At 46.5% G+C, this 24,206-nt stretch overlaps 1 protein-coding gene across 2 annotated transcripts in view; it reads left to right on the plus strand.

Annotated features, from left to right (window-relative positions):
* The first annotated feature begins 23,982 nt into the window (after positions 1-23,982).
* pfkfb4a (6-phosphofructo-2-kinase/fructose-2,6-biphosphatase 4a) overlaps positions 23,983-24,206 on the plus strand; it is a 31,829-nt gene continuing 31,605 nt past the window's right edge. The window contains exon 1 of one of the 2 annotated variants that reach the window (XM_084316629.1): positions 23,983-24,148. In XM_084316629.1, the coding sequence (XP_084172755.1) occupies positions 24,100-24,148 (49 nt within the window). In that variant the 5' untranslated portion in view covers positions 23,983-24,099. The remainder of the gene's footprint in view (positions 24,149-24,206) is intronic. The other variant, XM_084316628.1, reaches the window with a different exon arrangement.

The following is a 24,206-nucleotide window of genomic DNA, read 5'->3' on the forward strand; positions in this document are numbered from 1 at the left end:
TGACTGATAGGTCATCCAGGGCCCGGTTGTCTTTAGCCGGGGGGAGACGTTCGATCTCACGTATCTCCTGAATGACATAATCCCATGTACGTCCATAACGTCCGTCAAGGGCAGCAGAATAGGGAGTGGGTGAATTGGAGTACGCCAGCGCAATGTTGTGCGCTCTAGTTACCTTGAGATGTTTAAGAAGGATGGCGTACTTGTATCGCTCGTCCTGTACTCCTGACATGATTGTCTCTAGGCACATACGCAATTCGGTATATTGAGCTTGGTCTTCTCTGGTGAAGTCTGGGAATGTGGGTGTCCCGATGTAGGGTCCCATGGAGGGCTGCGACCCTGACACACGTTGGGGGAGAGGCGCCGGCGGCGAGTCTCCCGGTCCGTGGGGGCGTTGGTTCGTGCTGGGCGGGAACCAGGGGCTGGGTTGCCAGCTGGTCCTCAGTGCCGTCTGGTGCTCTAACTCACTACTGGGAAATGCTGGGGGTTCACGACACAGCGCATCGTGAGTGAGACCGGGGCTGCGCTCGGTTTTTCATTGATTGGGATGGAGTAGTGCGGGTGGGCCGTCTGACCTCCCTCGTCCTCAGTCAGGCTCTGTAGTCGCCCGGCTAGCTGCTCTGCAACGTAAGCAGGTTCTTCCCTGAGGCAGGGTCCCATGTAGCTTTGTCGGGTCGGGGAGGGTGCCCTCGGCCCCTGGCATGATGATCTCCGGGAGCTCCGGGTGGAAGAATGGGGAGTTACATTCCGGAGTGCTTGCGTCATCATTTGTGCCTGGAGGCGGTCGCGTTCCATATCCTTCTCTGCTTGAAGGCGTTCTCTCTCTGCCTCGCGCTGCACATTGACGCGTTCGCGCTCCATGTTTTCTTCAGTCTTGAGGCGCTTCTCTTCCATTCTGAGATGTTCATGCTCACTCTCTCGTTGCGCCTGGAGGCGTTCCCTTTCAGCCGTGGCGGCTATTGTGGCGATTAGGGCTTCAGTGGTGGAGATCTGGTTGGGGAGTGTCCGCCGCTAGCCATATTATCACTGATAAGCTCCGGCTCGAAGGACCAATTGTAGCTGAGGGGCTACACAACCCTGACTGTATTTAATTAATAATTGAGTATTTGTCAAGCTCTTTATTTAAATACAGTCAGGGTTGTGTAGCCCCTCAGCTACAATTGGTCCTTCGAGCCGGAGCTTATCAGTGATAATATGGCTAGCGGCGGACACTCCCCAACCAGATCTCCCCCATTAGAACGCCCTATGCGCCGGCGTCAGCCTCCTCCGTACCTGGAGGGCTACGCTGTAGATTTACAGACTAGCTTAGCCACAAGGATGCTAAGCAGGGATAGCCTTGGTAGCTCAAGCATGCCCAACCTTACAGAGGAGTCAACCCTAGATGCACACAGTGGTGTAGGGACCCCAGCTAGTTTTAGTGCAGCTAACCTAGCTTACAGGGGAGGACAAGCGAGGCATGACTTGACTAGACCCACAGAGTACCGTGCCCCAGAGGAGGATCTCGGAGCGCGTAAGAAGACCAGGTCGCCGCCCAGCCCGGGCAGCCCCGGATCAAGGTCATCAGCGTCATCCCCAAGCGAGTCCGACAGGATGCTAGCGTGAGCCCATGCACCTGTAGAGTGTACGTAAAATGCCCAGTGTTGGCGCAGCAGGAAAACAGCTACAATTGGTCCTTCGAGCCGGAGCTTATCAGTGATAATATGGCTAGCGGCAGACACTCCCCAACCAGATCTCCCCCATTAGAACGCCCTATGCGCCGGCGTCCGCCTCCTCCATACCTGGAGGGCTACGCTACACTCTACAGGTGCATGGGCTCACACTGTCTACGGCGCGATGAAGGGACATATGAAAAGGGCGAATGCTAAAAATACTCTCAGGTAAATAAACAGTGTAAATATATATCTTATACAAATAAACAACATATAAGGTATAGAAAATAATAAACGTGGACTTTAGGTGTTAATCTGGACCTTCAGAACAGTTGGAAGAGATGGTTGGGTTGGGGGGGGTAACTGTACATTGGATTATCGACGAAACCTTACTTGGTCCCAAGAAGAGGGTATCGTGTATTATTGGGTTAGGACATTTACTGTACATTGAAGGGGGTTGGGTTAGGACATTTACAGGCGCCAGTTTCGAATTGCAGTCTCCCGTAGGTGCTCCTTGAGAGTGGTTTTAAAAGTGGGTAGTGATTCACATTCCTTTACAGCTGTGGGTAGGGCGTTCCACATTGATGTGGCATAATTGCGAAACGTGTTTAGTCCCTTGTTTGAGACGAATCTGGGTTTAACATGATTTGTGGAGCTCCTTCTGGTGTTGTGGTCGTGGTATTCACTGACCTTTGGGAAGTATTTTGACATGTACATGGGTACCTTAGTGCAAAAAATCGTTGAATCAACATTGTGTTTTTGTCAGGCTGGAGATTGGAATCAACATTGATATCAGACATAGAAAATGGCATTGAAAGTGCTCGCTATGATCAACATGGAAAGAACATTGGATTTTCAACCAAAATTTTGAAATTTCAATTTGAAAGCCGACAATGAATCAACGTTGATTCAACTATGATATGATCAACATTGAAATAATGTAGCATTGCATCAACATTGATTCAACTATATATATATATATTGCATTATACATTGAAATAATGATATTATTGAATGACCATTTCAGCACTTTTTCAACCTTCCTCTGTATGCTTTTAATATGCCTCATTAATAAAGAAAAATAATCACTTTACATCCAAAATTATATTATTAGTTGTAGTTCCACCGGGAGCATGCTAAAAGGTGTCTACTAGTGACATTACTGCCATATGCCTGAATGGCAGTGATGTCACTGATAGACAGGCTTGGAGCAACCCCTGCAGAACTTTAAAACACCAAATAGAGTAAAGTGATTATTTTTGGCTTAAATGAGACATATTAAAAACATACAGAGGAAGGTTGAAACATGCTGAAATGGTCCATATGCTTTACTGCAGTGGTTCTCAACCTTTTTATACAAAGACCTCACAGGAAAAATATTTGGGGACTCCAAACTTGATTATAATTATGCCATTCTAGGTGAATATTCGAAAATATGTTGCAAGCTTGTAGATCGGCTATTTCGAATTTTTTTCTTCTTCAAGAAACCAAGGTTGAGAACAGCTGCTTTACGACATGCTCTATGAACAAAGAAACAGACAATTTATTGCTTTAACCATTTATTAAAGCCAATTAATTCGCACATACATATTCTTTGAAATGCCTCTCTTTCTATTAGACTTCGATGCCAACTATGCACGTGGCTCCAGATCAGCTGACATTCAGCTGACTCTCCCATACAAAAATGACAGAATAATAAGTTATTGAAAATATTCATACAGAACTCTGAACCTTCGCACATACATATTCTCTTTGAAATGCCTGAGTTCAATTTGGATTTAGTATCACCAGGCGTGCATGAGAACAGATAATGAAATCTACTGTAATGTACAGTAGCTTTTTTATTTTATCAGGGTGGCACCATTGAAACTATTTAATGATGCGTGTCCCTTCTCTTTCTATTAGACTTCGATGCCAACTACGCATGTGGCTCCAGATCAGCTGACATTCAGCTGACTCTCCCATACAAAAATGACCGAATAATAACAGTTATTGAAAATATTCATACAGAACTCTGAACCTTCGCACATACATATTCTCTTTGAAATGCCTGAGTTCAATTTGGATTTAGTATCACCAGGCGTGCATGAGAACAGATAATGAAATATACTGTAATGTACAGTAGCTTTTTTATTTTATCAGGGTGGCACCATTGAAACTATTTAATGATGCGTGTCCCTTCTCTTTCTATTAGACTTCGATGCCAACTACGCACGTGGCTCCAGATCAGCTGACATTCAGCTGACTCTCCCATACAAAAATGACCGAATAATAACAGTTATTGAAAATATTCATACAGAACTCTGAACCTTGAACCCCTATAGAATCTTCCAGGAAGTGTTGTTTTCCAAAATTCCAACGCAGAATCAAATCTAAAAGTTAAATCTATCTAAAAACACTTTTACCTATTGCTAAACTAAGTATAATACTTCAGAGTATTATAGAGACACATTAGAGATGTACATCTATATAATATATTCACATCCACACTATAAATAGCATCCATTAATCCATCATTAATCATCACTCCATTCAGACTACCGACTACTGACAACCTTCTGAACTTGAATAAGCATGCAAAACCAACAATTAGCATTTCAGGTGGCAGACTGCCTCTCCCGGGCGCACGTCAGCCCTGTGCACCCGGGCATCGACTATGCTGCCATGGCTGCTGACCAGCTCACCGACTCAGACCTTCAGGCGTTCAGGACGGCTGTGACAGGACTTCGACTTGAGGATGTGGTGTTTCACGACAGCGGCGCCACGCTCCTCTGTGACGTCTCCACTGGCCAGCCCCGCCCCATGGTTCCAACTGACTGGCGCCGCCGGGTATTTGACACCATTCATGCCCTTTCACACCCTGGGGTAAAGGCGTCGGTCAAGTTGGTAGGGGCCAAGTTCGTCTGGCCGGGCCTTAGGAAGGACGTCAAAGTATGGGCGGCCTCCTGTGTGGCGTGCCAGCGTGCCAAGGTACATCGTCACACTAAGGTCTGGAGGGGGGCTGAGTCTAAACTAGGGGGTGGTCCTGAGGGGGGCTGAGTCTAAACTAGGGGGTGGTCCTGAGGGGGGCTGAGTCTCAACTAGGGGTGGTCTGGAGGGGGGCTGAGTCTAAACTAGGGGGTGGTCCTGATGGGGGCTGAGTCTCAACTAGGGGTGGTCTGGAGGGGGGCTGAGTCTAAACTAGGGGGTGGTCCTGAGGGGGGCTGAGTCTAAACTAGGGGGTGGTCCTGAGGGGGGCTGAGTCTAAACTAGGGGGTGGTCCTGAGGGGGGCTGAGTCTCAACTAGGGGTGGTCTGGAGGGGGGCTGAGTCTCAACTAGGGGTGGTCTGGAGGGGGGCTGAGTCTAAACTAGGGGGTGGTCCTGAGGGGGGCTGAGTCTAAACTAGGGGGTGGTCCTGAGGGGGGCTGAGTCTAAACTAGGGGGTGGTCCTGAGGGGGGCTGAGTCTCAACTAGGGGTGGTCTGGAGGGGGGCTGAGTCTAAACTAGGGGGTGGTCCTGAGGGGGGCTGAGTCTAAACTAGGGGGTGGTCCTGAGGGGGGCTGAGTCTCAACTAGGGGTGGTCCTGAGGGGGGCTGAGTCTCAACTAGGGGTGGTCTGGAGGGGGGCTGAGTCTAAACTAGGGGGTGGTCCTGAGGGGGGCTGAGTCTAAACTAGGGGGTGGTCCTGAGGGGGGCTGAGTCTCAACTAGGGGTGGTCCTGAGGGGGGCTGAGTCTCAACTAGGGGTGGTCTGGAGGGGGGCTGAGTCTAAACTAGGGGGTGGTCCTGAGGGGGGCTGAGTCTCAACTAGGGGTGGTCCTGAGGGGGGCTGAGTCTCAACTAGGGGTGGTCTGGAGGGGGGCTGAGTCTAAACTAGGGGTGGTCCTGAGGGGGGCTGAGTCTAAACTAGGGGGTGGTCCTGAGGGGGGCTGAGTCTAAACTAGGGGGTGGTCCTGAGGGGGGCTGAGTCTCAACTAGGGGTGGTCTGGAGGGGGGCTGAGTCTAAACTAGGGGGTGGTCCTGAGGGGGGCTGAGTCTAAACTAGGGGGTGGTCCTGAGGGGGGCTGAGTCTCAACTAGGGGTGGTCCTGAGGGGGGCTGAGTCTCAACTAGGGGTGGTCTGGAGGGGGGCTGAGTCTAAACTAGGGGGTGGTCCTGAGGGGGGCTGAGTCTAAACTAGGGGGTGGTCCTGAGGGGGGCTGAGTCTCAACTAGGGGTGGTCCTGAGGGGGGCTGAGTCTCAACTAGGGGTGGTCTGGAGGGGGGCTGAGTCTAAACTAGGGGGTGGTCCTGAGGGGGGCTGAGTCTCAACTAGGGGTGGTCTGGAGGGGGGCTGAGTCTAAACTAGGGGGTGGTCCTGAGGGGGGCTGAGTCTCAACTAGGGGTGGTCTGGAGGGGGGCTGAGTCTAAACTAGGGGGTGGTCCTGAGGGGGGCTGAGTCTCAACTAGGGGTGGTCTGGAGGGGGGCTGAGTCTAAACTAGGGGGTGGTCCTGAGGGGGGCTGAGTCTCAACTAGGGGTGGTCTGGAGGGGGGCTGAGTCTAAACTAGGGGGTGGTCCTGAGGGGGGCTGAGTCTAAACTAGGGGGTGGTCCTGAGGGGGGCTGAGTCTCAACTAGGGGTGGTCTGGAGGGGGGCTGAGTCTAAACTAGGGGGTGGTCCTGAGGGGGGCTGAGTCTCAACTAGGGGTGGTCTGGAGGGGGGCTGAGTCTAAACTAGGGGGTGGTCCTGAGGGGGGCTGAGTCTAAACTAGGGGGTGGTCCTGAGGGGGGCTGAGTCTAAACTAGGGGGTGGTCCTGAGGGGGGCTGAGTCTCAACTAGGGGTGGTCTGGAGGGGGGCTGAGTCTAAACTAGGGGGTGGTCCTGAGGGGGGCTGAGTCTAAACTAGGGGGTGGTCCTGAGGGGGGCTGAGTCTCAACTAGGGGTGGTCCTGAGGGGGGCTGAGTCTCAACTAGGGGTGGTCTGGAGGGGGGCTGAGTCTAAACTAGGGGGTGGTCCTGAGGGGGGCTGAGTCTAAACTAGGGGGTGGTCCTGAGGGGGGCTGAGTCTCAACTAGGGGTGGTCCTGAGGGGGGCTGAGTCTCAACTAGGGGTGGTCTGGAGGGGGGCTGAGTCTAAACTAGGGGGTGGTCCTGAGGGGGGCTGAGTCTAAACTAGGGGGTGGTCCTGAGGGGGGCTGAGTCTAAACTAGGGGGTGGTCCTGAGGGGGGCTGAGTCTCAACTAGGGGGTGGTCCTGGAGGCTAAATTAGGGGGTGGTCCTGGAGGCTAAACTAGGGGCTAAACATATGCACGCACGCATGCACGCGACAGCTGCAACCAGAGATGCTGGAGATAAATGTTGCCCCTGGATCAGCTTCCAATGATCCAACTCCCATGAAACCCACTGTCCTCCAAACCATTTGTCCTTTTAAGTCTTTGTCTTTCTTCGTATCCCGCCATTCCTCTCAGGTGCATAACGCAGCCACTTCTGCAGTGCATCTCTGTATATCAAGTCAGTCAACTTGCGGTCAAATTGACGAGCAGCCGCTGGGAAAAAAGAAAAAAAGAATACTTAAAGATAAACAAGAAAGCTGCAGTGGGCACGTTCCATTCCAAAGTGAACAGTGTCCTTTTTAGTGTACTAGATTTTCAGGTGGCCTTAGGTGCATTTTCAACCCCATAGTCATATAATTGATCCACATTAATGCTCGTAAAAAATCTTATTGTGAGCATTACAGAGGACCACTTATATGACGTTAAGGTTGGAAATGGGTGAGGTGTTTCTTTAAGAGTGGTTGCATGTTCCATCAGGCTCATTTCATGGTGATAAAAATGCATCCATTCGTATTTACTTGAGATAAAAGTGAAAATACTTAATTAAATGAAATATCCATCATCAAAATAGCTAAATCCACTGTAGTAAACCTAGTATTTTGAGGTGCAGATTGACTCACCAAACATGCAGTCCTGCATCAGTGTGTCCTTGAAGGCCCTCTTCGGTCCCTTTCCCGCCCAGTTGAAGATGCATGCTAGACAGTTTGTCATGGTAGCGGATAGCATTCGCCGGATCATATTTTCTGAGTTGGTCCCTCCGATTAATGCCAGGCGGGTTGTCTTAACAGATTGGAGAGGAAAAAAAGTGAGTGTGCTAAAGTGTACATTGTACTATGTCAAATGGACAGAATATGATGTTTTAAGTACACATTTTAAGACTTTTTTTTTATTAACTCTAAAGAAAGACCATTACTGTGTCAAAACTCAACAAACAATACCATCAAACAAATTAGCTAAATGAATTGTCAAATATTGACTAAGAAATAAATATCATCCCGCATATCATTGCAAGGCTATTTTCACAATATTTCTATGCCAAGCACACATCCAAGCAAAAAACTAAATAAATGCCTCCACTCCTACAATTCAGACATTATAAACACTTAGATTTCAAACAATAAATTTTTAACAAAATACAAAAATGTTCACCATCTTTCGACGGACTGTTTCGTCCTTCAGTGCAGCTTCAGCCTCATCAAACTGCTCCTCATTGGTGAGTGGCAGCACGATGGGGAAGTTCTCTTCTCTCTGTGATTCAGGTCCAGCTCCGTGATCGTTAAAGGTGGATTTAGCCATTTCAGTCTTCAGAAACTGAACGTCATGTGAAATTTGCTTCACCTCCACGAGTAGCTCTGCAAGCATCCTGGTGTTTTTGTTGGCAGCAAGGTCTTGAAGAAAAACAATTGGTTTTACATTAAATTTCAAGGATAGATTCACCATTTCAATCATTTAGAATGACACTAAGCAATAAGGGCCTTCAGCACATTCAAATCACGTCTAATTAAAGGGATCATCACATGACAACAACGTTACTATTTACATTTAAATGTGACGCTTAAGTCTTTGCACCCCTAACTTATAGTAACCATTAAGTGCTTAAATATTAAGCCTATAAACACCATGACAAATTACATTAAAAAAAAAAAGTGACAAAGACTGTAAAGTCACAAGGGACATATGTTTCTCAATGCATCAGAAAATGATACTTGCCTTGTAACATTTGACTGGGCTCTCCATGGAATCTTCCCCGCGGCGTTTCAGGAGCTGAAGCTGAAGAAATCAACATGGCATCAGCATTGCACATTAGGTCATTGTGTATGGGGGAGGCGGGGGGTAAAGTGGAATATAGGCATCTTTACCCAGGCGATGTGAGTTGAAGTCAGCTGATCTGGAGCCACGGCTATAGTTGGCATTGAAGTCTAATAGAAAGAGAATAAAGGACACACATCATTGTTTACATTGAACACGAATTATGGAATTTTACCCAAAAAAAACAACATTTAAGATGAGAAATGCATACCATTCCTTGCTCGCTCTGATGGCACAGTGTGGTAGGGGCTGGAGTTATACATTGGCTTTCCTAGAGAAAGAGCGACAGAATTAACAAAATAAGGTAAGCACCATCAAAGTATCAATGAGCATCATATACAGTAGCAAGCAAAAGACATACCATTCCTTACTTGTCCAGTGTGGTTCCCTCCTGAAATGGATTAAAATAACCGTAATTAGTCACTGTAAAATACAAGTTCTCATATAATATCATGCCAACATTAACAGCTCATTGCAAAATAGTGAGACACTGAATAAGCTACTCATATATGCACTCAACTTTACATTTCCACCCATTTAACTAACATTTCCAGTCAGTAAGGTATCCAGTAAGGCAGGACTAGTAATCCAACCGCCACCTATTGAAACAGACTGGAGACACAAGAGTGGCTGAGAGAATCACATAGCTATATCTAGTTTATTAATCTACTTACCATCATTGCAGTGGTCCATTGACTCCAACTGTGCCAAGAAGCTTCCACCAAAGCCTAAAATGAGAGAACACAACAAAACATGAACAATGAATGCTATCAAAAGCACATTTACAATCTGTCCACCGGCTCCACCCTGACTTAGTAGTGTGAAGTGATTCACTTACCATTATTAGGCTGGTTATTCTCCGAGCAGCTTCCTCCAGAGACCGAGCAGCTTCCTCCAGAGACTAAAAGAAGGGAACACAAGACATGAATAGTGGACACTGTAACTTTTGAACACATAACCTGACTGATATGTTTGGATGTATTGACAGAGGAACTAAATGCTTGTAAAGCTCTCATGCAACTACATTTTGTTCTGCTATGTTAGTAAATAATGACATACCACTGCTTGCATTTGATGTTGGCACCGAGGGGTACTGGCTGGATTCTGGCTGCACTGTATTAATAAATAAATGGAATTATACATGGCAATACTTAAAGTAGGTGTAGCAGTTAGTGTCATAACTGACAAGTGTCACCACTATACCTGGGAAATGAACATCAGGTGGCTTGGCATATCTTCGTGTCACCCTGCTGTCTGGCTCTTCATCTGACTCCACTGCGTGCATATGATTTGTCCTAAAAAAAAAACATTTAACATTCCCAGGCTCCCAGGATAATTCAATTAATTGAGCAATCCTTGAGACACTGTTCAGGAGCCAGCCCATGGCCCATTTCTGTTTAACCAAAAACTATCACGAGGAATTCAACTGTACCTTGCTCTTCTTTTCCGACGTACATCTGCTTCCTCTTCAGATTCCAAATCAGTGGTTAGACATCCAGTAGTCACGTACTTGTCTTCATGTTGCTTGGCCTTTACAAATGAGTCTGTAAAAGAACAGAATTCACATCAGACAATAGCAGTGACTATACTTACCACAAGTAATTAAGAGCCGAATTTTGTCATATGTGGTCCATCCTTCACAGGGCATCATGTTTTCTTTAAGGGCCTTTGAATAATTTGTGTTTTTTGGGGGCCATAATAATGTACCTTCCGTTGGATTGAACCAGCTGGAAAGAACTGTTGCAGTTCCGCCATTTGGAAACAGTACAACGCCCCAGAGCACCACCTCACTTTCCATTCTGTGTACAATAAATTAAATTAGAATATTAATGATAAAAAAATTATAATGACAAAAACATGAATCATAAGATGTCTACTGCAGATGAGCTATTGGAATAGCTATGAGGCTATTTCCCTCTGGATACAGAACACATTTACGTTTAATAAAGCTAATTTTACCAACCCCGATCTCATCACACAACTCTCTAACCTTGTATGTACCTATGAGGGAGGACTCGCAGGGATAAGTGTAATATAATTCTTGGTGTCTGAACTTTCTGTAGATCACATAGACCTCACCTTCTTCCTGGACTATATTCTGCACTACTGCAATTGTATCTCCCACCTGAATACAATTATCCCCCTGCTTTGTAGACAAGGTAAAACGACAACTGGAGACCTTTGTGTACTGTAGAGCAACACTGAAGTGTTGAGGAAGTGGACCATCAGTATGAATGTGCTTTAAAACTGGTTGATCTGTTGCTAATGGAACCTCAACATGTGGCATTTCTGACAGCCTTTTGACTACCTGTTGTAGAGGTTGGTGTGGCTTGCGTAAAAGATGCTTTATTTGGCCAAGATAATTCTCAAAAGGGAACCCTGAAACATTATCTAAAGGTCCAAATTGTTTGTATTCATCTGCTAAATGTATAAGCTGGTGGACACTGAACACAATCTCACCCGTACCATACAACTGTCCAAAGTGGCCCACAAAGGATATCATTAATCTATGTGCAAATTCAACCATTTGGCCAGAAGTTCCAGGAGACAAAAACAAATACATGGCCACTGAAAACAACATGAAGTTGTCATAAAACTCACTGGGAAGGCAATCCTTCAGAACTACAGGACCCCAGTATAACATGAAGGATCGGAGCTCAGTAGCTTTCCAATGATCAAGCTCATTCAAACCTGTTGGCTTGCGATTGAATTCAACAGGGGTGTGGGAATGTAACACCAGCAGTTTGCTTGATATACTGTTAACTGTTTGTGAAGGAAGCCTAGTGGCTAGATTGCCCTTTAACCACATATGCAACAGTTTTCTCATCAACCCAAGACAACAGAGGTGCATATAATCTATTGGGAATGAAGAAACCATCTTTACTATCCCTGTTAAAGGACTGAGTTTCTGTTTCAAGTGGTGTTCCTCATCAATCATATCACAATAACTCGAATCCGTCCTGAGCCTGACATTTGTTTCTGGATACGTCATTTTGTTCCTCCACACACCCTCTTGGTCACACTTGTCACACCCTGAATAACCATTATGTGACTTAATATTCTTAACGTAGGCCCTAGCAGGAGCATCACACACAAATGAGGAAACCTGTACATTCAATTTCTTACCATTATGAACAATGCCATTAGCCAGCACATTTTTAAGGTCGCTAACAAATTTATGCAGATACTCAACAACACACTTTGGCTTGCTTAAACCACTAAATATAGCGACAATAAATGGGGACTTAGTGTAATCACAATTCAGGATTGCAAGTATAGGCCAGAATTGAAGTCTTGAACTCCTAAAGAGGGGGAGACCATCTATATTGAACTGTAAAGTAAGAGTTGTGAGGTTCACTGGTAAACTTAAACATTTTAATCGTGAAAGTATTCCTCGCACCAATCCAAAATGATAGTACTCGCCACCTTGCATTTGAGTGGTTGCAACATGAGATTGTGTTCCAAGCAGAGTCCTTCCATCTTTAGGGAGCTTAGGGTGAAATAGCTTTAAGATGGACAGCAGAGCAGACAAAGCAACAAGACTAATGGAGTAGGATGTTGCCCAATATCTTAGGCTCCTTATAAGCAGATCCTGACTAGGCGGCTGCTCCTCATCGCTCTCATAGTGAGAATCTGATTCATCTTCATCATTGCCAGCTTCATCGTCTATATCATCATTTTCCATTTGCATATGATCAACTTCATTTCGAGCTACTGCACTACCATCAGAATGATCATTTTTCATTTGCACATCGGACTCAACTTCATCATTGCCAGCTACACTGCCATCTATATGACCATTTTCTATGTCTACATGTGAAGCTGGTAGTGCATCTAGTTGGGAAAAGTGTGAGCTTGTGAAGGCAGGTTCCCTATTCACACAGGGGTAAATATTTTCTCTTTGATTATGCAGAGATTCCTCATATTCCTTAAGGATATCTTTCTCTATGCCCCTTACAGTTCGAATGACTCTACGTCTTTTAGCCCAATACGATTCATAAGAAGCCATCTTAACCCATTAACTCCCGGATTGAAAGGTATATAATAACGTATAGGTTACAACAGGTCTAAATAGAAAAGAGGTGGTGCTGATTATAATTTTTTTGTTATTACTTGGCCTTTTTTTTGCAGTGAATCCTCCAGTCCTCTTCTCTTGTAGCACAACCCTGAAAATAGAGGGGAAAAAATTATTAAAATAATATATGCATAAAACAAATATATATATCAGCCAAATTATTAATTTATCAGGTCCTTCCAACATATTTTAAAATATTTAACCTCTTCCACCCGGAGCCTATTTTCTGAAAATCCGCCTAAAATATATACCTAGGTAAATGGAATATTGCTCCACTTCTACAAGGGCCATTTGCATATTCTTGTATAGCGTCATCTATCTATCTAATGTATATTCACAGTGTCAGAAATATTGTGTCTATTACTAGGCTTGCTTAAATTGTGATGAAACAAAGGAGAATATTAATTATGATTTTTCTTTGCATCTTTGACAGTGAATAACACCATGCTAATAATGACCAAACATTAAAAACTGCCACTGATCTTGTTCAATACCTTCTTGAGTGTAAAATAAATAAAGGGAAGATTATTAAACAGAAGGTTCTGTAGATACTGTACTGAATTCTCCCATCCGGACCAATGTAATTTGAAATATTATCATAGAATATACAATAGCAGGCTCATAAATTACCTTATTATAGCCAATTCGCACATTTATATATATATACATATATTATCTTTCAAATGCCCGAGTTCAATTTGGATTTAGTATCACCAGCGTGCATGAGAACAGATAATGAAATCTACTGTAATGTACAGTAGCTTTTTTATTTGATCAAGGTGGCACCATTTTGAAACTTTTCAAATCTAATTGTTGCTGAATGCTAACAATAGGGAAGATAAACTAACTATGTTTCAATATTTGTCATAAACGTTACCTTTTGTGGTAGAATGATCTCGAATAATAGCAGTTATTGGAATCATTCTCGAAGTCAACTTCCTTTCTGTTTAACTTTCTGTCTAAGTGCATGTCTATGGCTTGGGGGGGAAACATACACTTTAGAATCACCAGAAAGGCTTTCGAAATAGTGAAATGCCATGTTGGCCTCAATATTTTCAAAACAAATTATATGAAAAGGTTATGAAATCAACAAGAATGTGGTAAAATATGTAATAAAAACAGAGCTCAACGCAGACATTTGATCAGTAGAAATCCATTTGTTTCCCCCATACAAAGATGGCGCCGTTCTCGTGACGTCAGAGTGTAGCTGACGTTAGCTTGCTAAGCTATCAGATTCGCATGGTCTGTGTAGCTGCCTAAAGCTAGCAGACTCGCATGGTCGAGCTGACGTTAGCTTGCTAAGCTATCAGATTCGCATGGTCTGTGTAGCTGGCTAAAGCTAGCAGACTCGCATGGTCGAGCTGACGTTAGCTTGCTAAGCTATCAGATTCGCATGGTCTGTGTAGCTGGCTAAAGCTAGCAGACTCGCATGGTCGAGCTGACGTTAGCTGGCTAAGCTAGCAGACTCGCATGGTTGAGCTGACGTATAGCTGACGTACGTTAGCTTGCGCTGTTATAAGTTAACGCTACTTTCCAGGCCAGGGGTTTTGACATTTTCAAACCGTGAAACCGGTTACCGGCACATGCCTAATGTGAATAGCATAATACATTATATTGTCAAGGACTTACCAAAGACGTGTGCGCACTTGACTAGTCACGCTGAATGAAGACACCATGGCGCCAAGTTTTTCTTTTAATGCCTCAAGTCCCGTGAGATCTTCTAGCTGGCCTCGCGAGTTGCTTACGACCTACCCCCTCGAAGGGGAGGGGGGAGGGGAGGGGGGATTATCAGCACTACGTTGTAACCATGTAATTTCATTGTTGGGCATTTCAACATTGAAAAACAAGCATCTATACTAAATCGATTCAACAACAGTTTTTCAAATGTTGAAATGGTGTCTGTAATTTAGATATTGAATAAACATAGCTTTTTCAACCTCAACCAAAAATAACCAATCTGACCAAAATCCAACATTTAATTAATGTCTTTTGCTATCTGGGTTAGTCGTGTAGTGTATCTTGTAGACCAGGCCCATTGCAAGTTGCTGTACTCTGACGTCTACTCTAAGCCATCCTAGGTAGTCAAAGTGGGCAGGGGTGAGGTGTGTTGAGTAAGGTCAAGCAGTAGTCTGGCCAGTTTGTTTTGTGAAGTTTGTAATTTTGTTTTTAGCGCCTTTGAGGTGCTTTGGTACCATGAGGTGCAAGCATAGTCATAGTACCCTTGAATGAGTGCTCCTGCCAGAGTCTTCAGGGTATTCTTGTTTATACACATATATCTCTATCTGTATATCTACTCATAATAGTTAAATCACTGACTAGATTATTATTATTATTATTATTATTATTATTATTATTATTATTATTATTATTATTATTATTATTATTATTATCATTATAGTGTATTCATACTTGTACCACTGTATACATAATACTGTAAAGACATTAGTTTAGCATATTTACGTAGCTTTGTCATATACTCCATATACACACATGTTATACTATATACTGCAATGCACTTTACTGCTACTTTGCACTCTGGTTAGATGCCAACTTTATTTCGTTGTACTCTGTACTTGTAATAACAATAAATTGATTCTAATCTTTAATAATCTAATCTTACTGGAAGGACAGACCAGTATAAAGTCAAACAGACCCGACCAGAGAGCAGGACAGACCAGTGTAAAGTCAGACAGATCAGTATGATCTTTTCAGCCTATATTAAGCCTATATTAAGCCAATATTAGATTTCTGTTGGTCTTAAATTCAGGACAGGACACAAAATGTCTCCTACTGGCCACATTGTCTGGTGGATTCCAGATACCTTCAGCAATTTCCTTATTTTTAAGACTTGAATAACTGGTTGGTTTCCTGTCAATGTCTGGTCAACTAAACAAACGCATCAGGGAGTCATGCGTACAGTATTTTACCTTGTGTTAAACAAGGAAACATAAAAACGCCCTTATAGCATGTGTCAGCACCGCCATGCATGCAGATCCAAGAGTGACACGGGGGCTGGTCTGACTGGTATGTGTGCAAAACTAAACAGTGTCTAAACACAGCACAAAACTAAACTGTCTAAACACAGCAGAAAACTAAACAGTGTCTAAACACATCACAAAACGAAACAGTGTCTAAAAACATCACAAAACGAAACAGTGTCTAAAAACAGCACAAAACGAAACAGTGTCTAAAAACAGCACACAACTAAACAGTGTCTAAACACAGAACAGAACTAAACAGTCTAAACACATCACAAAACTAAACAGTGTCTAAACACAGAACAGAACGAAAGGTTATCCTATAACCTAGTTATATGAATACTGGCAGAGCGTCTCGCTCTTGCCATAATGAGATAACTCTTATCCCCCAGCACCTACTGTGCTCATGAACAAACAATTTGCACCCATGCACGTGACCAGGCCACGCCCCAGCGTCCTCCTATAAGACGCCGGACATGGTCATACTCTACCTTCCTCGGGGAAAAAAGTGTCCAACATTGAAGCATTGACGCTTTGCCAGTATTCATATAACTAGGTTATAGGATAACCTTTCGTTATATTATCATACTTTCATATGGGGCAGAGCAGACGCGTGACCCGACAAGTGTACCCCCTGAGGGGTACTACCAGGGGGGAGGGGAGTCCTGTCCACCCGCCCGTCCTAGCGAAGGGGGGGAGGCAGTCAACTCCACCAAAGTGCGGAAAAAAAGGGAACCAGAAACCCCTAAAAGCGCACAGTACAGGCGGGACCACGTGTGACACATCACCCCGTGGCACACACACACACACCCCTGCTAACCCACCAACTGGCGGGACGCAGGGGAGGTCCCAGACCTCAGAACCGCCTGGGAGACAGAACCTCCAGTCATGTCCATGAGGTCAAACTTAACTAAGGGACCCAGGGAGGACCAGGAGGCCGCAGCACAGATGTCCTCCACTGAGGCCCCCCTAACAAGGCGGCAGAAGCCGTCAATCCACGAGTGGAGTGCGCCCTGACACCCCCAGGGGGGACCTGTCCAGCCAACGTGTAGCAAAGGGCAATGCCCTCGCACAACCAATGTGACAGGCGCTGCTTGGACAGTGACTTACCAGCACGAGGGCCACCGTAACAAACAAATAGTTGATCGGCAGCCCTGTATGTATCCGCTCCAACAGCTGAGCTATCAGGTGTATGGGGGGGAACGCGTACAGAATCCCGGACGGCTATGGATACATCGAGAAGGCATCCACCCCCAAGGGAGGATTGTCCCCCCGACTGACCGAGAACCATAAGGGGCACTGGTGAGACTGTCTGCTCGCAAACAGATCCACCATGGCTTCCCCGAACCGGTCCCAGACTTGCCTGACTATGTCTGGACGTAGTCCCCATTCGTCGGAATGTGGACCGCCCGCGACATCACATCCGCGCCCACATTCTGCTTGCCAGGGATGTGGAGCGCCCTCAGGCTGCGCAGATTGAGAGACGCCCATAGCCAGAGCTCGACCGCCGCCCAGTGCAGACGGATGGAGCGTACTCCACCCTGTCTGTTGATATACGACGCTGTCGCTGTGTTGTCCGTCCTGACCAACACGTGCTCGCCGCTTGAGGACCAGAAGGACCGCCTTCAATTCCAACACATTGATATGCAGAGCAGATCGGGTAGCATGGCACGTCCAGCTGCCCCCTACTGCGTTGGTCCGACATGTCCCCCCCCATCCCGTGAGGGAGGCGTTGGTAGAGCTGCCGCGATTACCGCATTACCGCGGTATCGCTGTTACATCACGGCCACCGCAGAGTAGGCTGAATACCGCATCACCGCTGTTTTTTATAATAATAATAATAAAGTACCCTCCTCTCGTTGGGCTTGCGGCTCTGCAGATATACGCTACTCCTCTATCGAGGTTCCAAGCGACCCTATTGGGTACCAGAAAAGTCACGTGAAACATTGCAGACCACTGATTGGTCAGAAGAGAGATGCGTCACGTTGGAGCGTCCTGCAGTTTTTTACGTCCTGAATGTCAGCCATTGATCAGAGCTCATCACAATACGGCTAATAACGTTAGCTTTAGCTCCCCGCCGGAGTGGACTACCATCGCTCCTCAGGAGTACTAAACGAGACATAATGATTTTACTGTCTGCAACGAATGTTATAATAAAAGCCCTTCGTTCTATACACTTGTCTGATTGAAAACTTTATTAACAGACCGCAGAATGGGACAACTCAGCACGCTCTGAGCAAATTGCTTGCCTTGCTATGGTCCGGTAAATACGCTGATGTTATTGAACGTATAACTATATAATGTTAATGCCACAAAACGAATGCCTTTATTATAAAGTAGTAACTTTATAGTAATAATAATAAGAAAGGGTCGGGGGGGTAACCACCCCTGCCCGCGACACCGAGTGAACGGCGCACGACCAGAGGGGAAACTTCGAATCTGTGTTTCACTTTCAATAACTAATGCGTGCTTGCCGAATCCCAAACAATATTCATGCTGCAAAGTCATCCTCTAAAGATAGACATTTAGACTAGAGGCAGGCTATATGCTATAAAGAGTAGACTACTACTAAAAAAAAAATGCATTCAAACTTTTATTTTTTTAAATTTTTGTGTGCGTGCGGTAATAACCACGGCGGTAGGAAATATTTTGCAAATTTGTGCGGTAAGGAAAACATCAATACCGCGGCAGCTATAGGCGTTGGTGAAGACCGTGACATGTGATAGCCTGCTGCCCATGGAGATCCCGCTGGTGAGGGTAACAGTCCTCCCCCAGTGGTCGAGATCCCCCAGTATTGACATGGGAACCTTCAGTCGTTTCCACTTGCCTCTCACCAGGTCTATTTTCATACTGGAAAACCACCTCTGTATCCTCCTCATGAAGAGGAGGCCAAGAGGGACCACAGAGTGAGCAGATGCCATCATACCGAGTAGGCGCATCACGGACAGCGCCGTAACCGTCCTGCCAGGACGGAACCCCCTGAGCGCGGCGAGAATATCCACTCGCCGCCGCTCAGAGAGGGTTGCCCTCATGGGCCTTGAGCTTAGAACCAAGCCCAAGTACTCCACCTGTTGACTGGGAAGAGGAGTACTCTTCTTCCAGTTCACAGCAAAACCCAGACTGGTGAGGAATTCCACCACCAGCCTGGTATGAGACATGGCGACCTCCTCCGACCGGCTGAGGAGCAGAATGTCGTCGAGATAGAAAATAACTTGTATCCCCTGACGACGTAGAGGCTCCAGCGCAGTCTCTTCGGCCAGAGAATAGCCGAACGGCAGCCTCTGGTATTCGTACGCTACACCCTGAAAAAGGAAGCGAAGGAATTTCCTATGAGGAGGGAAGATCGGGATGTGAAAGTATGCATCCTTCAGGTCTATGGAGGTGAACCAGTCTCCCACTCTGACAGAGCTTATCAGGTGTTTGACGGTAAACATCCTGAACCGCCTCATCACAATCAGCCGATTGAACGCAGACAGATCCAGAATAGGTCTGACACCCCTCGTTTTCTTGGGCACCAGAAAATACCGAGAGTAAACGCCACACATCGCGTCCTCCCTTGGGACCACGACGATGGCTTGCTTCGCTAACAGAGATTGGATCTCGTCGGCCAGAGCTGCCACTGCTGCTGACCCTGACAACAAGGTCTGCACCAAACCTGAAAACGGAGGGTGGGGTAGCGCAAACTGCAACACAAGCCCCCGCCTCAGCGTTCTCTCCATCCACCTCGACATATGGCACTGCTGTAGCCATATGTGATGATAATCCCAAAGCGCACCCGCCGCCACTTGGCGCTGGTCCGCCAGGAACCATAGATAGGCGGCCCGGTCCCACCCGCTGTGCGTTGCCAACCCTGGACCCGCCAACCGCGCAAGCAGGGTGTCTCGTGGAGTCGGGATATCGGACCCTGACACTACTAACGAGGCAATCGCACCCAAGGGGGGACCCCGACAGAAAGGGCCGGTTTGATAGGGGGGAAGCTGACGTCACACTGGGTGACAAAAGCTCCCCCACTGAACACCTCCCCAGCATGGATTGCTGAGGAACTGTTCTACAGCTAGACATGCAAGGTCCAGGGTGGGTTCCTACACACCATAGCCCTGCAGTGATATTACTACCACCCAAATCACGCGTGCCTGCCTGACGTGGCACTAACGTGATACCCGGCCTGGCGAGGGCGGGGTTGGGGGAACCCGCGCTGCGCCCCAAAAGGCCCCGAGCTCCCCCGCTGACAACCTTTGTTGTTGACAGACATAACACCAGGCTCACCAAACACAGACGCAGAACGTGTGGCGTGGGAGCCGCTTGACAGCACAACATTCTCACGGACAGACCCAGGCCTAGTAATCAACTGGGTGTCAGCCCCTGTCCCCATGAGAAGCGAAACGTGGGGCCGCTTGCGCTTCATTGAAGGCACGCGGCCCGCAACCAAAGGAAACAAATCAGAGCCCTTATCCCGCTGGTGTTGGGGGGGGGGGGGGGGAGTGACCGGAGAGCGAGCTAGACACAGCTAGACAGCGACGTTTTTTTTGGGCGTGCTCATCTAATGTAGCCGATCCCTCGGCCTTGCGATCACCTGTTTTCATTGTGTCCAGGGTACCTCAGGCGGGGGAAACATGGCCGCTGGTTGAGGGCCTCGCCACAGTCGTTGACGAGGCCGCACTCTCACCTCTGGCTGCGTGGTGCGAGGCGGTGTGGGGCCCAGGTCAAATACCGCCCGCGCTTCTGCGGAAAGACCAAAGAGTCCCTCTGCGGAAATGGGAGCCCTCAAGGGAAGACTGCTCCAACCAGAGATGCCTGTGAATAAGAGTTGACAGCATCCTGATCCTCCCTGCGGTTATAGCCTGCGACTGAGTTAAAAGTTCTATAACCCCAAAAATACGCGCGATGTTTTCGGAGTCGGCTGGCCCTACAGCCCCACTACCCGACATCAATGTGGACAGAAAAACAGTCAACTGAGCAATGACACTGGTCGCCGCTAAATTCCATCCTGTGGCAGTATAAACTTCATCAGCCCAATACCGCCACCTGCCGGGCCGACTCGCCCTCAGGCGTCGGCTTCCGGGTGGGACACCGTTCAACCATGCCAGGGCAAAGGATTGATGCTACCTGGCTCTCAAGCCAGGGCACACCTGCTTTGCGCCCTGTTGTCAGCCCATTCACCCATAAAAGGGGTAAATAAGCCTCAGCAAAACCCCCCACATTAGATACCGATTGACCTTCAGCAATGAACCGGTTAAGAGGAGGGAAGAGAGGTGACAGCCCATGGCGGGGAACAAAGGAACAGTGACCCAGCATCGTAGCATTAGCATTAGCCGCGCGCTCCAGGATAGCCGGGAAAACATCCAACTCAGAGTCATGACGACCATGTTTACCCAGATATCCTGCCCCTTGCGCCAATACACAACTCTGTTGTCTCACTGGACAACGAGCAGTATCACAAACGCTAGCATTGATGCCTGGCAGCGCAGGCCCTACCTGTGCGCGACCTAGCCCGACAGCTAGCCGCTGCGCGATGTCCCTCGATCCGCTGTCACGAGACGAGGAAACCCCAGGCCAGGCCTGATGCGCTGTTAGGATGTGCCGAGAAGATTCCAGGGGCTGGCGAATCTCCGGCGAAAACCCAACATTGTGTAATTTCTCTCTGCATTTCATAACAATTGTTCACGGAGTGCACTGCAGCGTCCATGTTGGAAACAAAAAAAGAGGAAGGTAGAGTATGACCATGTCCGGCGTCTTATAGGAGGACGCCGGGGCGTGGCCTGGTCACGTGCATTGGGTGCAAATTGTTTGTTCATGAGCACAGTAGGTGCTGGGAGATAACAGTGTCTAAACACAGCACAAAACTAAACTGTCTAAACACATATTTACTGATGAGCATTCACAGGCAGTGATTAGTGCCATTGCCATGGCAACGCTGATAAGGGTATCATTACTTCTCCTGAAATGGCCTCCAGTCCAGATAGATCATAGGCTCTGGTGCTGTGTTATCACTAAGAGTGTCTGTGTCTGTGTGTGTATTTATACCTTCCTTCTGCAACCCCCTACATGTATGAAACCTTTTAAAAAGGTTGGCCATATACTGACTCAAACTCCAGATAGGGTGAGAATGATAGGCCTGTCACACTGGCAAGACTTCAAAACTAATTTTGAACCAGCCGGTGCGTTCAAACCCAAAATGAATCAGTTTAGAACCTGAAAAGTTGGTTCTCAGCTGGAACCAGAAAATATTTGGTCTTTCCTTGTGATCAGTGGGCATGACACCATCAGTGGGCGTGTCACCGGCAGTGGGCATGTCACTTAGGTCCCGTTTTACATTAAGCCAATATTAGATTTCTGTTGGTCTTAAGTTCAGGACAGGACACAAAATGTCTCCCACTGGCCACATTGTCTGGTGGATTCCAGATACCTTCAGTGTTCTATATATATCTATGCCTTCAGCACTTTGCCTATTTTTAAGACTTGTCTTGAATAACTGGTTGGTTTCCTGACAATGTCAGTGGGCATGACACCATCAGTGGGCGTGTCACAGAGATGAAGGCAGCGACTAACAACAATTGTCAACAATGTCCAAGTCAATGGAAAAAAATATTTGCAGTGGTCTGATGAGGAAACAACATGCTGTCGTGTTTTAATGTGTTTACTTCCTCCTGCCTTGTGCATTGAGCTTTGAGAAACGCCCTTCGGTGATGACTTTGGTTCTGCTTAAACTGGTGTGAATGCAAGCTGATTCTCCAGGAACCACCAAGGTTCTGAGACTCCAGAACAGAACCAAAGCCAGAACCATAACCGTCTGTCTGAAAGCGGTATGAGTGTAGTAGGCTATAGTATAATAGGCCTATAGGCCCTATTGCATATAGTAGCCCATAGTAGGCACGTACTGTGATTGATTGATTGATTGAAAACTTTATTAACAGATTGCAGAATGGGTACAATACAGTACAGCTCAATACACACAATTGTTAAGGGGATGCAGACCAGAGAAAGACTTTCATCTTGTTTACATCAGGGTCCCCCATTTTCAATTCATCATAACATATGACATACACAACATACAGATAGACAGTAGCCTACTGCTACATCTATACATTTATGACATACCAGATTTACAAATACAGTACTGTTTGTGATACAAAAATAGTCTAAAAAAGAGAGTATATACATTTGACGTAGAAACTGTACATTGGAGGAGGTTGGGTAGGTGGGGTGGGGGGGGGGGAGACTGTACATTGGAGGTGGTTGGGTGGGTGGGGTGATGGGGGGTTGGGTAGGTGGGGGGGGGGGGGGGGGGGGTTGGGTAGGGTAGGTAAGGGAAACTGTGCAAGCAAAACTGGACATTGGAATATCGACAAAACCTTACTTGGTCCCAAGAAGAGGGTCTTGTGTATTATTGGGTTAGGACATTTACTGTACATTTACAGGGGCCAGTTTCGAATTGCAGTCTCCCGTAGGTGCTCTTTGAGAGTGGTTTTGAAAGTGGGTAGTGATTCACATTCCTTTACAGCTTTGGGTAGGTCTGAAGTTAGCACACAATGGCATAGGCTATCAGTTCAAACGGATAGTCAGACTTTGATGACTTCAGAATCGACTCTATAAAATCATAAAAGACTAGCAACTCAACCAATGACTTGTGACTTCACTCAGACTTGAGCCTTATGACTTGATGACTTCATACTCTCCCCAGGCCCAACATGTTGAAGAATTATGACATAAAAAGTGTAAAGCAAATCAACTTAATTTTCATGATTACAATTCCACTTTGGACCAATCTGTCAGCCACCAGCCAAGCGTCAGAGAAGGAGTGTATCAGTGCAGAATCATCTATGTAATAATAGCTCAACTCTGTTGGCTTTAACATTTCTAAATGGCCTTACATTTGTAAATAACGCATTAGGACTTGTTTAGGACTCGAAACCCAACGTTTCAGACGTGTGACTTGCTTGAGACTTGCCTGGCTGTCTTGACTTGGGACTTGAGTTTGACTCTTGAGTGTAAAAACTTGAGACTTGCAAAACATGACTGAGTCCAACGAGAACTCTGTAGTCATGAGAGCAAAACATCAACCCAGACGTTTCCCGGTCGTTGTCATTGCGACTCCTGTGGGGCATGGCCTTAACTCACAGCCCGTTTTGGAAACATTACATTAACCATGACGCAAGGTTCCCCAGGAGTGGGTGTGTGTGTCGTCAACATGCTTCTCAGCAGTAGCTGCACTCTGGTCTAGACCTCAACTGGTTGCGGTACCTTTCATTCAATGTGATAACGGGCGCACAGCGCGCTCCATTAGGTCAAGCAGAGACACGGACGATGAGAGGCTCGAGTCGTTCCAAAAACACGCAAAACCTGGATCGGACGGGTAAGGGCCATGAGTTTGAAACATCTTTAACATGTGCATTATTAGGCCTTTTTACACA

The sequence above is a fragment of the Notolepis coatsorum genome (assembly GCF_963971535.1).
Source record: "Notolepis coatsorum genome assembly, chromosome: 6".
In the NCBI taxonomy this organism is placed as follows: Eukaryota; Metazoa; Chordata; class Actinopteri; order Aulopiformes; family Paralepididae; genus Notolepis; species Notolepis coatsorum.